This window comes from Littorina saxatilis, linkage group LG4 (assembly GCF_037325665.1).
Source record: "Littorina saxatilis isolate snail1 linkage group LG4, US_GU_Lsax_2.0, whole genome shotgun sequence".
Taxonomy (NCBI): domain Eukaryota; kingdom Metazoa; phylum Mollusca; class Gastropoda; order Littorinimorpha; family Littorinidae; genus Littorina; species Littorina saxatilis.
In genome coordinates, this window is record NC_090248.1 from 28,131,584 (window position 1) to 28,149,006 (window position 17,423).

A 17,423-nucleotide genomic window follows, 5' to 3' on the forward strand; every position below is an offset into this window, starting at 1 on the left:
GAGAGTTCATTCCAAACTTCGCCGCCATAACGGCGCCTTTGTCGGACATGACCCGAAAAGGATGCCCCAACCGAATACTCTGGGGACCAGCTCAGGAGAAGGCATACCAGACCGTGCGCGACCTGATGTCACGAGACCCGGTGCTACGCCTTCCTGATACTGCCAAAGAGTTCATCTTGCGTACAGACTCATCGGACGAAGGGATCGGCGCCATGCTGATGCAAGAGCATGGAGGTAAACCGTTTCCGGTCAGCGATGACAGCAAGAAGCTGTCAGGAGCCGAGAAGAACTACTCGACCATGGAGAAAGAGTGTTTAGCCATCGTGTGGGGAATCAAGAAATTTGAACTCTACCTCCAAGGGGTGAAATTCGTGCTTCAGACTGATCACAAACCCCTCACCTACCTGAACTCTGCGAAGTTTGTGAATAATCGTATCATGAGGTGGGTGATGTACTTGCAGAACTTTGATATGCGAGTGGAATCGATTAAGGGTTCAGACAATGTTGGAGCAGATTTTCTCAGCCGAGTATGTGAGTAAAACTGTGTTCATTCTCCAACAGACTAATGTACATACCTGGATTTCAATCTGTTATGTATACATAATATGTGTACAGGTAGCGTTTCAATGATTGAAAGAAATTAGGTAAATTTCTTCTGGTGTTGGGGGTAATGTTAGGAAACGCTACCGTTGCTGAGCTTTGGTTCAGTTTTGTGTGTTGCATGTAGTTGACTTATTTGTACTTTGTGGGAAAGTACCGATATTATATTTTGTAAACATAATATTTATGCGTGGACGAGAATGCAGGTGAACTTTCTAGTCCTGTCAAAACAAGTTGTTTACCACGCTGCTTTAGTCGTGAGTTCGTGGCGTTCGTTCGGATTAAGTGCGTCGGCGCTTTTGATGTACGTCATAGAGAATGTCGCTAGTTTAGTCCATGCACGGCTCGTATAATGTAGTTGTATCATGTTCGGTCTGGAATATTCTCGAGATTGAGTATTTACTATATATGCCAGCGCGATTTGTATGTAAAAAAGCTTCTATTTGAGTTCTGCTACGATGTGCAGTTGTATGTATGGAATGCTAAATAAATCCTCGAACTCAATTTGACGAGTTGTTTTCTGCTGCTGCGAAGACGGGCGACGTAGAATAAAAGAACACAACTATACGACATTTGAGAACTTGTGGCAATCTCAAGTGTCGTGTAACAGTGTAAGCGATCATATTTGCTGCCATATATCTAGCCGGTTTTTACACGCGATCCCTCTTCAACTTAAACATTATGTGCCGTAAATTAACAGCCCGACCGCCTGCTTCATGCGCAGAGCTTTTGTGTGTGTGTGTGTGTGTGTGTGTGTGTGTGTGTGTGTGTGTGTGTGTGTGTGTGTGTGTGTGTGTGTTGTTGTTGTTTTCAAAATCGTAGGTGACACCAATAAACATCGGCTAAATCAATTCAGGACAAGTGTCGCTCTGCAGAGAACTGAGCAGAGTAGCCTGGCAGTTGATTTTTGGTAGCCTATGTGTCAGACTGATAGATGCTTTATTACTCCATGGTAGAGCCTGGATAGGTCGTGCTTGCAGGAACGACGGTTTCGTTAAACATGAGTTTAAAGGTGGTCGTCTACATTTTTGCTTTTTTTCAATAATCTTATGGTTAGATTTCGCTAAAAAGTTATGTCAGATGATGAATGAACCATGGGGAAAAAAGTTATAAAAAAAAATACATGTCAAAAAAGATTTTATTTTTGGGTAGCGTGACTCACGCTTCCAATATTTTGTTTTCTGTTTGCTGAGAACATGTGCTTTGCCTAAAAATACTGACCAATCAAATTCATGTCACTATGCTTATAGCCACGCCCAAACAAGTGCAGCAACAGTTTGACACTGGAGCGCTGTCCACGTTTTTACATTTAGTCAAGTTTTGACTAAATGTTTTAACGTAGAGGGGGGAACCGAGACGAGGGTCGTGGTGTATGTGCGTGTGTGTGTGTGTGTGTGTGTGTCTGTGTGTGTGTAGAGCGATTCAGACTAAACTACTGGACCGATCTTTATGAAATTTGACATGAGAGTTCCTGGGTATGATATCCTCAGACGTTTTTTTCATTTTTTTGATAAATGTCTTTGATGACGTCATATACGGCTTTTCGTGAAAGTTGAGGCGGCACTGTCACGCCCTCATTTTTCAACCAAATTGGTTGAAATTTTGGTCAAGTAATCTTCGACAAAGCCCGGACTTCGGTATTGCATTTCAGCTTGGTGGCTTAAAAATTAATTAATGACTTTGGTCATTAAAAATCTGAAAATTGTAAAAAAAATTAAAAATTTATAAAACGATCCAAATTTACGTTCATCTTATTCTCCATCATTTGCTGATTCCAAAAACATATAAATATGTTATATTCGGATTAAAAACAAGCTCTGAAAATTAAATATATAAAAATTATTATCAAAATTAAATTGTCGAAATCAATTTAAAAACACTTTCATCTTATTCCTTGTCGGTTCCTGATTCCAAAAACATATAGATATGATATGTTTGGATTAAAAACACGCTCAGAAAGTTAAAACAAAGAGAGGTACAGAAAAGCGTGCTATCCTTCTTAGCGCAACTACTACCCCGCTCTTCTTGTCAATTTCACTGCCTTTGCCATGAGCGGTGGACTGACGATGCTACGAGTATACGGTCTTGCTGAAAAATGGCATTGCGTTCAGTTTCATTCTGTGAGTTCGACAGCTACTTGACTAAATGTTGTATTTTCGCCTTACGCGACTTGGTTTTTTTTAACGCACGAAATCACGGGATTTGAGAGGAGTTTTGCACTTGGCACTTTTCCAAATAAGGATAATTATCCTACTATGAGTACTACGCTGGAATTGAGGTCTAACGAATGACGTATCACAACGTGCGCGGTCGTCCTTGGCTGTCAAGAAAGCCGCGGGCGCCGCCGCGATCATTGCGCAGACGACACTTCTAGACCGCCAATATTTTTTGTGCGCATCACGTGCTCCACATAAATCGGCCGGAAACGAAGCAATTGGGAAACCTGGATACTACAATGAATTTTCAAACGGCTACACTGGCTTCGCCTTTCCTGATCGAAAGGGGGTGTATTGTTGATACTTGTAGATAATAGACTCTGCATTTTAATGGTCAAATGGCGATTTCGGTATAAAAATGTAGACACGGACCTTTAAGAATAGTGCTTCGAAACCAGAAAAAATAACGGCTCAAAATGAACACTTCTCGAGTACAGAACTCTCTGAACAGTTTGCTGGCGAACGCAAATGCATAGAATTCCAAAAGCCAAAACAAAAAAAATGTCCAACATTACAGCTCATCATTTGACTTACTCTGCTAAATAGTACTGGTGACTATAGGCCAAAAGAAGTGCTTTTACATGCAGAAATTATCCGTTCAAGATTCTAATCATATAAAATGTGTCGGACAGGTATCAGTCTGTTGTAAATTGGCAGATTTTTTGTGTCACGTAAATTTTGGAATTTGAGGCGGAGTAAATAACAAGTCGCGTAAGGCGAAATTACTACATTTAGTCAAGCTGTGGAACTCACAGAATGAAAGAAACTGAACGCACTGCATTTTTTCACAATGACCGTAGTGCGCCGTTTGTGCATAACGGAGTGAAACGGACGAGCCTGTTCAGCGCGGTAGTGGTTTCGCTGTGCTGCATAGCACGCTTTTCTGTACCTCTCTTCGTTTTAACTTTCTGAGCGTGTTTTTAATCCAAACATATCATATCTATATGTTTTTGGAATCAGGAACCGACAAAGAATAAGATGAAATTGTTTTTAAATCGATTTCGGAAATTTAATTTTGATCATAATTTTTATATTTTTAATTTTCAGAGCTTGTTTTTAATCCAAATATAACATATTTATATGTTTTTGGAATCAGGAAATGATGTAGAATAAGATGAACGTAAATTTGGATCGTTTTATATAAAAAAAATTATTACAATTTTCAGATTTTTAATGACCAAAGTCCTTAATTAATTTTTAAGCCACCAAGCTGAAATGCAATACCGAAGTCCGGCCTTTGTCGAAGATTGCTTTACAAAAATTTCAATCAATTTGATTGAAAAATGAGGGTGTGACAGTGCCGCTTCAACTTTTACAAAAAGCCGGATATGACGTCATCAAAAGTATTTATCGAAAAAAAGAAAAAAACATCCGGGGATATCATTCCCAGGAACTCTCATGTCAAATTTCATAAAGATCGGTCCAGTAGTTTGGTCTGAATCGCTCTACACACACACACACGCACAGACACACATACAGACACACACAGACACACACAGACACACACAGACACACACACACACACAAACACACACACATACACCACGACCCTCGTCTCGATTCCCCCTCTATGTTAAAACATTTAGTCAAAACTTGACTAAATGTAAAAAACAAGTCGCGTAAGGCGAAATTACTACATTTAGTCAAGCTGTGGAACTCACAGAATAAAACTGAACGCACTGCATTTTTTCACAATGACCGTAGTCCGCCGCTCGTGCAAAACGCAGTCTTCTTCTTCTTTTCGATCGCCGATCACACTTGGAGTCCAGATCTTGAGATATAATTAGTGGTCCTCTGCAGCGCAGCCACTGGCCCGGACAGCTTGTTGTGCAAGGACTCCGGCAATGGCCAGATTTCCTCTCTCAGCACCTGGTGGTTCCTGCAGTCTCGTAGGATGTGGGCCGTGTCCTGCTCTGCTTCTCCACAAGAACACATGGGGGAGGGCACAACATGCAGCTTCCCGTGGAGATGCTGGTTAAGTGTGTTGTGTCCCGTTCTCAGGCGGAAGATGACCACCTGCTGTGGTAGCTGTCCTGTGGCTGGGGCGTCCTGTGCAGAGACTTAATGATGGTCTTCATCTCTGTCAGGCTCACAGGGTTGTTCTCTTGCTCATCTTCTGCACCCAGCTTTGCCATCCTGTCCGCCTCTTCGTTTCCTTGTACACCACAGTGGGAGTGGATCCATTGCAGTACTGTCCTCAGGCTCTTGATGTTGTGTAGAGCGTGTTCCAGCTGAGGCAGTTTGCTACTGGTCATTGCTTGTAGTACTGACAGAGCGTCAGTCAGGAAGACCACCTGGTTGTCATGGTTGACTCTGTCGTTGATGGTGTATGCTGCATGGATCAGTGCTTGTACCTCAGCTCTGTGGTTTGTACAGTGGAGGCCTGTTGGTATAGCCTCTGCTTACCTCTCTCCACTGGGGTACTGGACATACACCCCTGCTCCTCCATTTTTGACGGACTCCGTGGCTGACCCATCAGTATACACCCGTATCCATGCTTCTTTGGGGTACCTTTCTTCAAGCATGGCAAGAGTCAGGGCTTTTTTTGTCGCATTGCTCTGCTCGTCCTTTGTTGTGAGGTAGGGGACACTGGTCTGTATGTCCAGGTTTCCTTGTCTGTCTTCCCAGGGAGGGGCGTCAAGGAAGAAAGATGGTGGCTCCACTAGCTCTGGCATCTCTGTCTGATGTGCAAAACGCAGGGAAATCGACGAGCCTGTTTAGCGCGGTAGTGGTTGTTGCGCTGTGGTGCATAGCACGCTTTACTGCACCTCTCTTCGTTTTAACTTTCTAAGCGTGTTTTTAATCCAAACATATCATATCTATATGTTTTTGGAATCAGGAACCGACAAAGAATAAGATGAAATTGTTTTTAAATCGATTTCGGAAATTTTATTTTAATCATAATTTTTATATTTTTAATTTTCAGAGCTTGTTTTTAATCCGAATATAACATATTTATGTGTTTTTGGAATTAGAAAATGATGAAGAATAAGATGAACGTAATTTTGATTCGTTTTATATAAAAATAATTTTAATTACAATTTTCAGATTTTTAATGACCAAAGTCATTTTTAAGCCTCCAAGCTAAAATGCAATACCAAAGTCCGGCCTTCGTCGAAGATTGCTTGGGCAAAATTTCAATCAATTTGATTGAAAAATGAGGGTGTGACAGTGCCGCCTCAACTTTTACAAAAAGCCGGATATGACGTCATCAAAGACATTAATTCAAAAAATGAAAAAAAATCTGGGGATATTATACCCAGGAACTCTAATGTAACATTTCATAAAGATCGGTCCAGTAGTTTAGTCTGAATCGCTCTACACACACACACGCACAGACAGACAGACAGACAGACACAGACACACACACACACACACACACACACACACACACACACACACACCACAACCCTCGTCTCGATTCCCCCTCTATGTTAAAACATTTAGTCAAAACTTGACTAAATGTAAAAAGAAGTTTTAACATAATCAGAGGTGTGTGTTTCTCTACGATGTTTTGTTACTGAGGCAATTTTGAAATGCCATTTATATGCCTCTTTGAGTTGCATATATATACCAAAGTGTTTTAGATAGTGTTATACGTTCATTGTGTATAATTGTCTTGTCAGACACAATATGTATAGCAAATTGATTGAGAGATTTATTCCTGTCGTGTAGCAAAAAAAAACACCCATGTATACAGACATGAGACCAAGGGTAGGGCGGATGGTGGCGAGAGAGGTGAAAGGACGGAAATGTTTACAGTGCCGTGTGCCGGGCTGTGAGCAGTGCCCGCCAATGTTTAGTTCAGGCACCGTCGCAACAGACGCGAATTAGTTCTATGCAGGAAAATGCAGCGTGCTATTCTGGCCAACTGTCGTCCTCATCTCTAAGGCAGACTGATACCAAGTTACACCCGCCTTCAGGCTCAGGCATTTCCAAACGCTCGACTCAAGACTATATACGCACCTTTATTTTCAGCCAGATCACGACGACAGTATGAAAGTAGTCTACACAAGGAAGATGATGCCACCAGGAAAGATAATCAAAGACGTAAGGAAAGGTAGGACAGTTTACCATTTGATGCAAACAAATCTGTGTGCTAAATGATGATAACGTGTTTTTGGCTCACGTAAGTGTAGCCTATGCGATCATAACTTTGTCTGTCTGTGCGTTTGTGCGTGTGTGTGTTTGTGCGTGCGTGTGTGTGTATGTCTGTGGCAGAAACTCTAACATTTGAAGACGTCACATTACATTGACGTCACATTATGACGTAAGAGGGTTAGACGTCACGCGAAGGAAGTACTGAAAGTCTCGGTCATTATTATTTTGAGCGCGCCGAGACTAGTTGGCAGTCGTGTCCTGTAAGTAGGCTACATGCAGACAGACAGATCTAGATCTAGTGTCTCGCTTTCTTGCACAGTTTCACCTATGCTCTTTCTGTGTGTGTGTGTGTGTGTGTGTGTGTGTGTGTGTGTGTGTGTGACGGAGTGATTGAGTTTGTGTTACTGTTTGTCGATTTCTTACGTGAGCCTTGAAGGCTTTGCCTCTTGTTGTCTTTATTATATTTAGTCAAGTTTTGACTAAATATTTTAACATCGAGGGGGAATCGAAACGAGGGTCGTGGTGTATGTGCGTGTGTGTGTGCGTGTGTGTGTCTGTGTGTGTGTGTGTGTGTGTGTGTAGAGCGATTCAGACTAAACTACTGGACCGATCTTTATGAAATTTGACATGAGAGTTCCTGGGTATGAAATCCCCGAACGTTTTTTTCATTTTTTTGATAAATGTCTTTGATGACGTCATATCCGGCTTTTCGTGAAAGTTGAGGCGGCACTGTCACGCCCTCATTTTTCAACCAAATTGGTTGAAATTTTGGTCAAGTACTCTTCGACGAAGCCCGGGGTTCGGTATTGCATTTCAGCTTGGTGGCTTAAAAATTAATTAATGACTTTGGTCATTAAAAATCGGAAAATTGTAAAAAAAAATAAAAATTTATAAAACCATCCAAATTTACGTTTATCTTATTCTCCATCATTTGCTGATTCCAAAAACATATAAATATGTTATATTCGGATTAAAAACAAGCTCTGAAAATTAAATATATAAAAATTATTATCAAATTTTTTTTTTCGAAATCAATTTAAAAACACTTTCATCTTATTCCTTGTCGGTTCCTGATTCCAAAAATATATAGATATGATATGTTTGGATTAAAAACACGCTCAGAAAGTTAAAACGAAGAGAGGTACAGAAAAGCGTGCTATCCTTCTCAGCGCAACGAATACCCCGCTCTTCTTGTCAATTCCACGTGCACTGCCTTTGCCACGGGCGGTGGAGTGACGATGCTACGAGTATACGGTCTTGCTGCGTTGCGTTGCGTTCAGTTTCATTCTGTGAGTTCGACAGCTACTTGACTAAATATTGTATTTTCGCCTTACGCGACTTGTTTGTTTTTGTTGTTGTTGTTTGTTGGACGAATGTTATATGTCGTCTGTCTGTTTTGTCCTTAAGTTGTGAATATATGTCTTGTATACTTGCCATTTACATCGGAAGTATGTCGTAACAATGAACTGCTAACATGTATATTAAACTCTAGGTTTCCTTGAGTGGTAAATGTAAAAGGATGAATGATGATACATTGTAGACGGATGCATGTTGTTGTTGCTTTTTTGTTTGGGGGGGAGGGGGGCAGGGTGTCAAGTTTTGCTAACAAGAACAGGCAGGCAGACAGACACACACACAGACACACACACATGTGCGCGCTTGCACACACAAACATCCGCACAAGTGGTGACGTTAGGCTTGTTCGCACAAGCTGATACACATTATCTAGATTTGAGCACCATTTGCCTCAAAAGTAACCTCACTTATTGGTTGCTTTAACACGGAACGGGCAAAGTATTCCACATTTCTCGTACTTGAAAAGGATTTCTGTCTTACCCTGCTTTTGCTTTGTTTATGTTTCGATTTTCAGATAAGACTACCAAGAAGCCAGCTCCTCTGCAGTATGGCTTAATAAAGGTGACAGAAGCAGAGATGAACCCATCTGTCAGGAGCAAAGTGTCTACTTATGTAAGACAGAAGTAAAATCAAAGTACTGGAACCAATAGTGATTCAATATCGCACTTGTTTTTACTTTGTGTGTGAAATATATCTGCATATTTCCCCAAAGTCTCTCTCCATTCTCTCCCCAGTCTCTATCCTATTCTACTAACCTCTCAGGCAATCATTCATATGCAAAGCAGCTCAGTTGATGTAGTTTCAAGGTACGACATTTACTTCTTAAAAAATGCACACATTACATAAAAAGCATGTCAACAACAGGACAATACCATTTGTTCACTTCCTGCACAAAAGATCAACGGTTACAATAACAAGTAACATTGATGATGTAAGCATATACACAAATGCACCATTTTCACTGCTGACACAGTAAAAGCAAAATGTCACTAAACTTTATCCACTAAACCAGACACACTTAAAATCCAACTGATGTTTGGGGAAAAACTGCCTTCATAAAAATCAAAATGCAGTTAATTTGGACAATTGCAACAAAGCATGATTGCGATTTTGCTGACATAGTACTAAGAGATCCTCCTGGCTTGGGTGGAAAGAAGGATGTGCCAATCCAACGAGGATACAAGTTTTAAAAAAACCAGATTTACCGTGGGACATTTACACCAAAATCACACAAAGCATTGTTTTGAAGTTTCAAATGTACATTCACAAAACAGAAAAAAATTGGCTTAGTTACAACAGCATTCCTAATATATAATGAAAAAAAGAATGTCTGTACTGTCATGAACCGAAGGTCACTTCAAACAGTGCCCACATCTGTAACTTTACTTAAGTCAAACCAAGTATCTCATTAAAAAATAAAAATTGTAATGTGAAATGCACAGCTTAAACTTACAAACGTCCATGTCACTTGGAGTTTATGAACAGTTTAACCCCCTTTAAGACCCAAGACCCCCCCCCCCCCCCCCCCCCTCTGTAGACTGCCTTTTCAGATTTTTGGTTTTTACTTCCAATTTTTTCTTCTTTTTCTTCTTCGTTCATGGGCTTAGACTCCCACGTTCACTCATGTTTTTAGCACGAGTGGATTTTTACGTGTATGACCGTTTTTACCCCGCCATTCAGGCAGCCATATGCCAATTTCGGGGGAGGCATGCCGGGTATTTTCGTGTTTCTATAACCCACCGAACTCTGACATGGATTACAGGATCTTTTCTATGCACACTTGGTCTTGTGCTTGCGTGTACACATGAAGGGGGTTAAGTCACTAGCAGATCTGCACATAAGTTGACCTGGGAGATCGGAAAAATCTCCACTCTTAACCCACCAGGCAGCAGCGACCGGGATTCGAACTCACGACCTCCGGATTAGGAGGCCGACGTCTTACCACCACGCCACTGCGCCCGTCATACTTCCAATTTAAGACTCCCTACTTTTTGAGACCTGCAGCCTGATTTTATCAGATGTGTGGGGTCTTAAAAGGGGGATTCTACATTATCTAGCCAATGAAACGCTTTGAAATAGTTTATTTAATTCTTTTGTTTTGATCTACAGTGGACCCCATGATTGAACACTATCCTAATTACAGTCCTAATGTTTTTTTGTTCTTCAAAATTTCTGTTCATAGCCTCTGTAAATTTACCTACCTCCATTTTAAGATGCCCTTCTTTTCAAGACCTACATTTCTCAGATTTTTGGAGGTCTCAAATGGGGATTCCACTATATTTGACAACAGAAAATGGGTGCTTTGAAATACTTCATAAGTATGATGCAGGTGACAGCAGAGAAATGCTACACATTTTTTGGTGCTAAAACCCAGTAGCTGAAGTGCAAATCTTTGTAATTTGCATTGTTAATTTTGATCTACTGACAAAAGTTGCAAAAATCTCATGAAATTATCAGCAAGACTAACCATGGTTGCAAACACATGTATCTCTCCTGAAAATTGTCTTCCATTATTTTTAATGTCATTTTACTGATGAGTAGAATGGGGATAATACACTGATGAAATATACACTATAAATTTAGCTGCCTACTGTGTGTCAATATTTATATGTGCAAAAACAAACAAATCTAGAAATGCTAGTCAGCGGTTAAAAAAGAAATAAATAAGCAAAAATGCTGAGAACGAAACTGTAAAGACAATGTAAAACAAGAACGTGCTACAAAGAAAACAAGGACACAAATCAAATGGTGACATTCACACCATGACGCTAAGTAGTTCAAATTTGTCTGGTGTAAGGGGTGTGTGTGTGTGTGTGTGTGTGTAAAACAGAACATTTAATTTAGAAAAGAAAGAAATTTAAAAATGAAATGGGAAAAAAAAGGGAAAAAAGCATAATCATACTGAAATTCTGCTCCTTGCTAGACAAAGGTTGTACCATGACTTTGCAAAAACAGGTGTTCTAATACAAAGGCAATGAATAATATTCCAATCAGTTTTCACGTTAAACTGAAGCAGTTGTGTGTGAGCTTCTGTCCAAAGCATGAAGACACAAAAGAACTAGTTTAACTACAAATATCCACCAAAGAAACAGGATATTAAATTTCATATTCAAATGGTCGCAACTGCGAAGATTTGGTCAGAGACTTCAGAATCATCAGAAACTATATTTTTGACTCACATGCGAAGCAAAAGTGAGTCTATGTACTCACCCGAGTCGTCCGTCCGTCCATCCCCCCCGTCCGTCCGGCAAACTTTAACGTTGGATATTTCTTGGACACTATTCAGTCTATCAGTACCAAATTTGGCAAGATGGTGTATGATGACAAGGCCCCAAAAAACATACATAGCATCTTGACCTTGCTTCAAGGTCAAGGTCGCAGGGGCCATAAATGTCTAAAAAACAGCTATTTTTCACATTTTCTCTGAAGTTTTTGAGATTCAATACCTCACCTATATATGATATATAGGGCAAAGTAAGCCCCATCTTTTGATACCAGTTTGGTTTACCTTGCTTCAAGGTCAAGGTCACAGGAGCTCTTCAAAGTTGGATTGTATACATATTTTGAAGTGACCTTGACCCTGAACTATGGAAGATAACTGTTTCAAACTTAAAAATTATGTGGGGCACATGTTATGCTTTCATCATGAGACACATTTGGTCACATAAGGTCAAGGTCACTTTGACCCTTATGAAATGTGACCAAAATAAGGTAGTGAACCACTAAAAGTGACCATATCTCATGGTAGAAAGAGCCAATAAGCACCATTGTACTTCCTATGTCTTGAATTAACAGCTTTGTGTTGCATGACCTTGGATGACCTTGACCTTGGGTCAAGGTCACATGTATTTTGGTAGGAAAAATGTGTAAAGCAGTTCTTAGTGTATGATGTCATTGCTAGGTTTAGTTATTTGACCCTGAAGGTCAAGGTCATGTAAAGGTCAAGGTCAAGCATGTGAGTCGTATGGGCTTTGCCCTTCTTGTTATTTATGTCACTAAAACTAAAAGAGCAACCTATGAGAGACTTCTCTCAGAGAGAGAGAGAGAGAGAGAGAGAGAGAGAGAGAGAGAGAGAGAGAGAGAGAGAGAGAGAGAGAGAGAGAGAGAGAGAGAGAGAGAGCATTATGACCTGAAACAGAGCTGATGTCAAAAACTTGAACTCTTGCACTTTGGGTAATTCATACATAAGACAAAATGACCAAAATAGAGTCATACAAGCAACACCTAACCACAACAAAAATGAGAAACAGAAGCTTGCTAACAAGTCACAGACATAAAAATAAATTACATATTTTACGATCACACAAGTTTGTTTGATCATAGTCGCATACATGTCACATGTGTACACAAGCAGAAGAGAGTCGAACTTTACACACAGTGATGTTCATCTGTACAATTTCCTGTTAGCAGACCAAGAACGGGGGACAAGTTAATACATCCCCCCCCCCCCCCTCCCCCCCCAGCACCCAAAACGAAGCAATTCAGAAGTGACACGTTATATTCTCATCATCACACATTCAAATGCATGCCCATGGCAGTACACATATTTGATTTTCTTTTAAATTGTCCACACACACACTGATCTGAACTTTCATGGCAGCAGGGAGTTCACTCAAAAAAGCAGCTGATTGAGTCCACCATGTATTAGTCTTGCACTTCATGTCAATGTTCATGGCAGTAGAGCTTTGGCTTATAAAGTAAAGATCAATTTACATACAATGTATGAACAACATGAAATTATCTGTAAAATAAGACGCAGCTCATCAAACATGCGTTTACAGGCATGGGAATTCTCCGTCGAAAGGCAAATTTCTGCAGATTTTGTTTGCTTTTTTCCGCCGAAAAAGCAAAAGTGTCTGCCGAAAAAATAAACGGGGGAGACTCTTTGGTTCTACAAACTGAATTTAATGGCAAACTTGGAGCTCAGATGACACCAAATTGCACCATTTGGGTTCTTTGGAGAAAACAAATTCCAGGGGGGCATGCCACCAAACCCCCCTAGTAAGGCTAGGCGCTTTGCGACTTCAATTGCTATTACTTAAAAGTTTTCAGCCTTTTACTTTTTTTATTTCCCATGCCTGGTTTAATAAGCAGTGGCAGATGACAAAGTAGATGGTGTTTGAAAATAACTCTGTCGGATTATTATAGGTTTTGGAAGAGTTGCTTTTCCTTGAAAACACCGAGGCAAATAAGCCCACATAAGCAATCATGTCAAGCGTTCAACTGACATCCCTGTGACAGTTAGCTCCAGTCTGTGTTATCCGCATCGTCCACTCACTATTACTGTCTATCCGTTCACATCGCTGACTATTACATGCCAATGCGATCAGAGATCATATCACCAACCACGTATCTAGACACGCCACTTTGCTAGTGTTTGGCCGACAGTGTCACGTGGGTTTATTTGCCTCAGTGTTTCCAAGGAAAAGTAACTCTTCCACAACTCATAAAAAAAAAATCAACACTTCTTTCCCGAATTTGTATTTTCCTTCGCATTTCTCTGTCTGCTGCGTTGTACAAGGAGATACATGTAAATTATATATTAAATTATAAATTATAAGTTCCAGATACTGTACTTTACATCAATAATATTCACATTACAGAAAGACAAATTTCTTCATTCTGACACTTTTTGACAACTTTTACACCCTTGTCAAAGCTGACTGACCAAAACAAAACCCACCTAATTAACTTATCGTGAAACTGCTCAACTTGGCCTGACATCAAAGGCACAGTCCTACCAGCGTAAACGATTCCTATCACCTTCTCAGATTGGGCCAGGCTTTTACATGGGATAAGGCCATCCCTCTACTTTAACACATACCAAAACTCAACATCCTGACTGCTTTCTGTGCAGGATGGGAACCCTTTAAAAAAAAAAAAAAGAATTCTCAGAAAGCCACTAGTTGTAGTTGTAGTAGTAGTATTCTCAGAAAGCCAGTAATAGTAGTAGTAGTAGTAGTTGGTGTGTGTGTGTGTGTGTGTGTGTGTGTGTGTGTGTGTGTGTGTGTGTGTGTGTGTGTGTGTGTGTGTGTGTGTGTCTGTGTGTGTGTGTGTAGAGAAGGATCTGAGTTTCAGTGGAGAGATAGGCTCATCCCATGTGAAAGCGGCTGAACAGATCTGAGATAGTGAGCAGAACTATTTTCAGGGGAAGGACTGTGCGTTTAACGGTGGCCTTTCTAACATACCAACTTGGTGCCTTTACAGCCCCTAAACACTGCCAGCATATATATATATTGTTGCCAAATGTTATACATACGATACACAAACTTCATCTGTTAAGGGGGTCGAGTGCTTTACAGACAAAGCAATTGTTCTTTCAAGAATTGAAGATTACAAAACTTTACAAGCACTACTATGACCAGAACATTTGCATGAATGACTCACTCTTCACCTCTGCAGCTCTTCAATGACTTCATATCAAACTGAATGAGTGAATACAGTATTTCTGCTAGTGTTAGCGATATCATTTAAGCGCAGAGAACGTCTCTACACAGTAGAGGCACGATTCTTCATAAATAATACAATCTCATTATATTCATATATTATACAACTGATGGCTGCTATACCACAGCCCTTCAAATGTAGACAGAAACAAACATGCATCACACTTATGTCCATGTATGTAAAACCTCTCTACACAAGTGACACAAACCAGCAACTGGGATCCTTAGCTTCCAACTTATGAATACAGTCGAACCTGTCCTGACGAATACCTTTCAATAATGACCACCTGTCCATAGTGACCACCCTTATCTTCTTTAAAATAAAAAATAAAACTTAAATGTTATGTTTCTTTTGCTGTTCAGCTGAAATGGCAGATATGTGAGGAGGAACTTATCTTTACTGTTTTTAGTGTTTGTTATGCTGCTTGATCAAACATTCCCAAATTCTTGTTTCCACTATTTTCAGACATTTATTGCTTAGCAAATATACATTTTGGAAACGGACGGAGAGAGTGATAGTTGCCGTAACAATAACAATAACAATAAAGTGCTGTTATTGTTATTGTTATGGCCAACACTGTTCAAGCCTGGATCTTTCTCTGAATATACATTGACTCAGTCCTGTCAGACTGTGGTAGTTTTATCTAGGACTTATTTTCCCATTCGACTTGTTCACCCATGAAATCATGTTGGTAAGCTTGAATCATGTTGATAATTAACTCTACACCTTTACCTGTTTTTTAATTACTCTCTGATTGTAGATGGAAAAGTGATGTGGGTTTGATGGGGATAGGGGTGGTCTGACAGTTGATGGAAGCTAACGATTCCCAGTTATTAGTTAACATACATGTATGCACAACAAGTAAGCAATACAGACAGCTTCCATAGCTCTGCTGGTCAGATCTAAGCTTATATTAATCCACACACACACACATATGCACACAATTTCAACACAGAAACTGTACACCGATCACAAAGGTTGTCACTTTACAAAACCAAGCCAGACCAAGATGCGGATGACAAAACACTGAGGAACAAAACTTCAAAGGGACAGGAGGATACCCTCTCTGAACAGGTCAGGTAAGTACTGATAAATCAGCCTGGCTTTGTGCTGCAAAATGCTGGGTCCTGAAATGCTTCTACATGTATTTACACAAAAAAACAAGGTAAGTACATTCACAAAATATGTTGCTGCAATTGGGTCACTTCACTTTTCAAAGTGGTGGCAGTGTCGTTATCAATCAAAACTTTACGACATCTAAACAAAAAAGGAGGAAAACCTTGTTCACAGAGCTAGTCTGCAAAAGATGATACATATATGATGTCACCATGTTGCTTATAAATCCTCATCAAAAAAACTATGGACCATATCATATTTTGAAGCACACAGGGTCGACATTTTCAGTCTGTTTGAAGTGTGCGCAGGTTTTTATGACTGCCTAGACAGCTAAAACATTACCTTACCATCAGGAAAAAATAAAAAAGTGAGCTTGATGAAAACTGGAAAATGAACAGCTCTTTCAACAACAAGAGAACTTTCTGAGTTCAACAGATCATGTTGACATCCGTGTACATCTCTCAGAGAGAGAAATTTCCTCCCTAAAAAAATCGAACTCAAGTTTCTTCTTGTCAAAAATGGCGAATGGGGCACACTGCTCATATGTGACCCTCCACCACGAAATGGGTCGCATGTCACCTCGCGCGGTTCTGCGCTAGGCTTGATATAAGTTCGGAGAATGTATGGTAACAGCGTGAGGGTCACCTTAGTCACAGGCTTATAACTCAAACAGTTTTCGCTCTTTTGCAAAACGGTTTTCACCACTGGATAGAGCATAAAAAACTCTTTAGAAAAATGTAAAAATATGAAAATCATGCAAAGGTGACATCCGACTCATTCCGTGGTGGAGGGTCACATATGAACACATAGAAGAGTCATTTCTGTTTGATTGTGCTCAAGTTAAGGAATTTAACTGCAGCAGCTTCTTTCGATGAGACTTCTGTATATATATAACGTTAACTGAGGAGAATAAGCTCACAAACTGAACTGAAATCTTTCGTCATCCATTTTACATCCAACTGAAATGCACAGAAATTTATTTTCACAATCAAAACCACTATTTACAATTACAGCAGAGACAGCCATTGGAGTCTACAAGTACATGCAAATTACACAACATCCTCCTGCCTTTAACCTAACACTTTCATTGCCTTCATTATTTCATTAGCACGAGCAGCTCTTCTACATGTACTGTGACAAAGCATTTGAAGAAGTATTTGCTAGCTTGACTCATTTTTTTAGACTCTCTCAAAATAACTATTTATTCTTAATTCTCTGCAGGAAACACAGCTCTGAAATGTAGTATTTAAAACAATGCACTAAGCGAAAGCCTGATTTTTTTTTTATTATAATTTTTTAGAAAAAGAAACACATTTTAACAAAAAAGTTATCACCAGAACTTGCATGAAAGTTGCTTTGTGATGGCCGCTAGAGCCCTACAGATTTTTTCTTGTATATTTATTTAGTGTCCTCCTGAACAAATTTGGGCTGCCATGCACTTGGGTTATCAAATGTTGTTGTCCTTCATGCACATGTTCATATTTTAAAGCCCTGAGACTTTCATTGTGAATGGCTGATTTTTTTATCTATCATGCACATGCATTAACACCAAAAAGATTCTGCATAGAAAACTGACTAAACTCTGAA

General features: G+C 39.9%; 1 protein-coding gene across 1 annotated transcript in view; it reads left to right on the forward strand.

Annotated features, from left to right (window-relative positions):
- Positions 1-8,922, forward strand: part of LOC138964396 (uncharacterized) — a 30,891-nt gene extending 21,969 nt beyond the window's left edge. The window contains exons 5-6 of the mRNA XM_070336334.1: positions 6,795-6,876; positions 8,788-8,922. Of these exons, the coding sequence (XP_070192435.1) occupies positions 6,795-6,876; positions 8,788-8,900 (195 nt within the window). The 3' untranslated portion in view covers positions 8,901-8,922. The remainder of the gene's footprint in view (positions 1-6,794; positions 6,877-8,787) is intronic.
- The last annotated feature ends 8,501 nt before the right edge of the window (positions 8,923-17,423 follow it).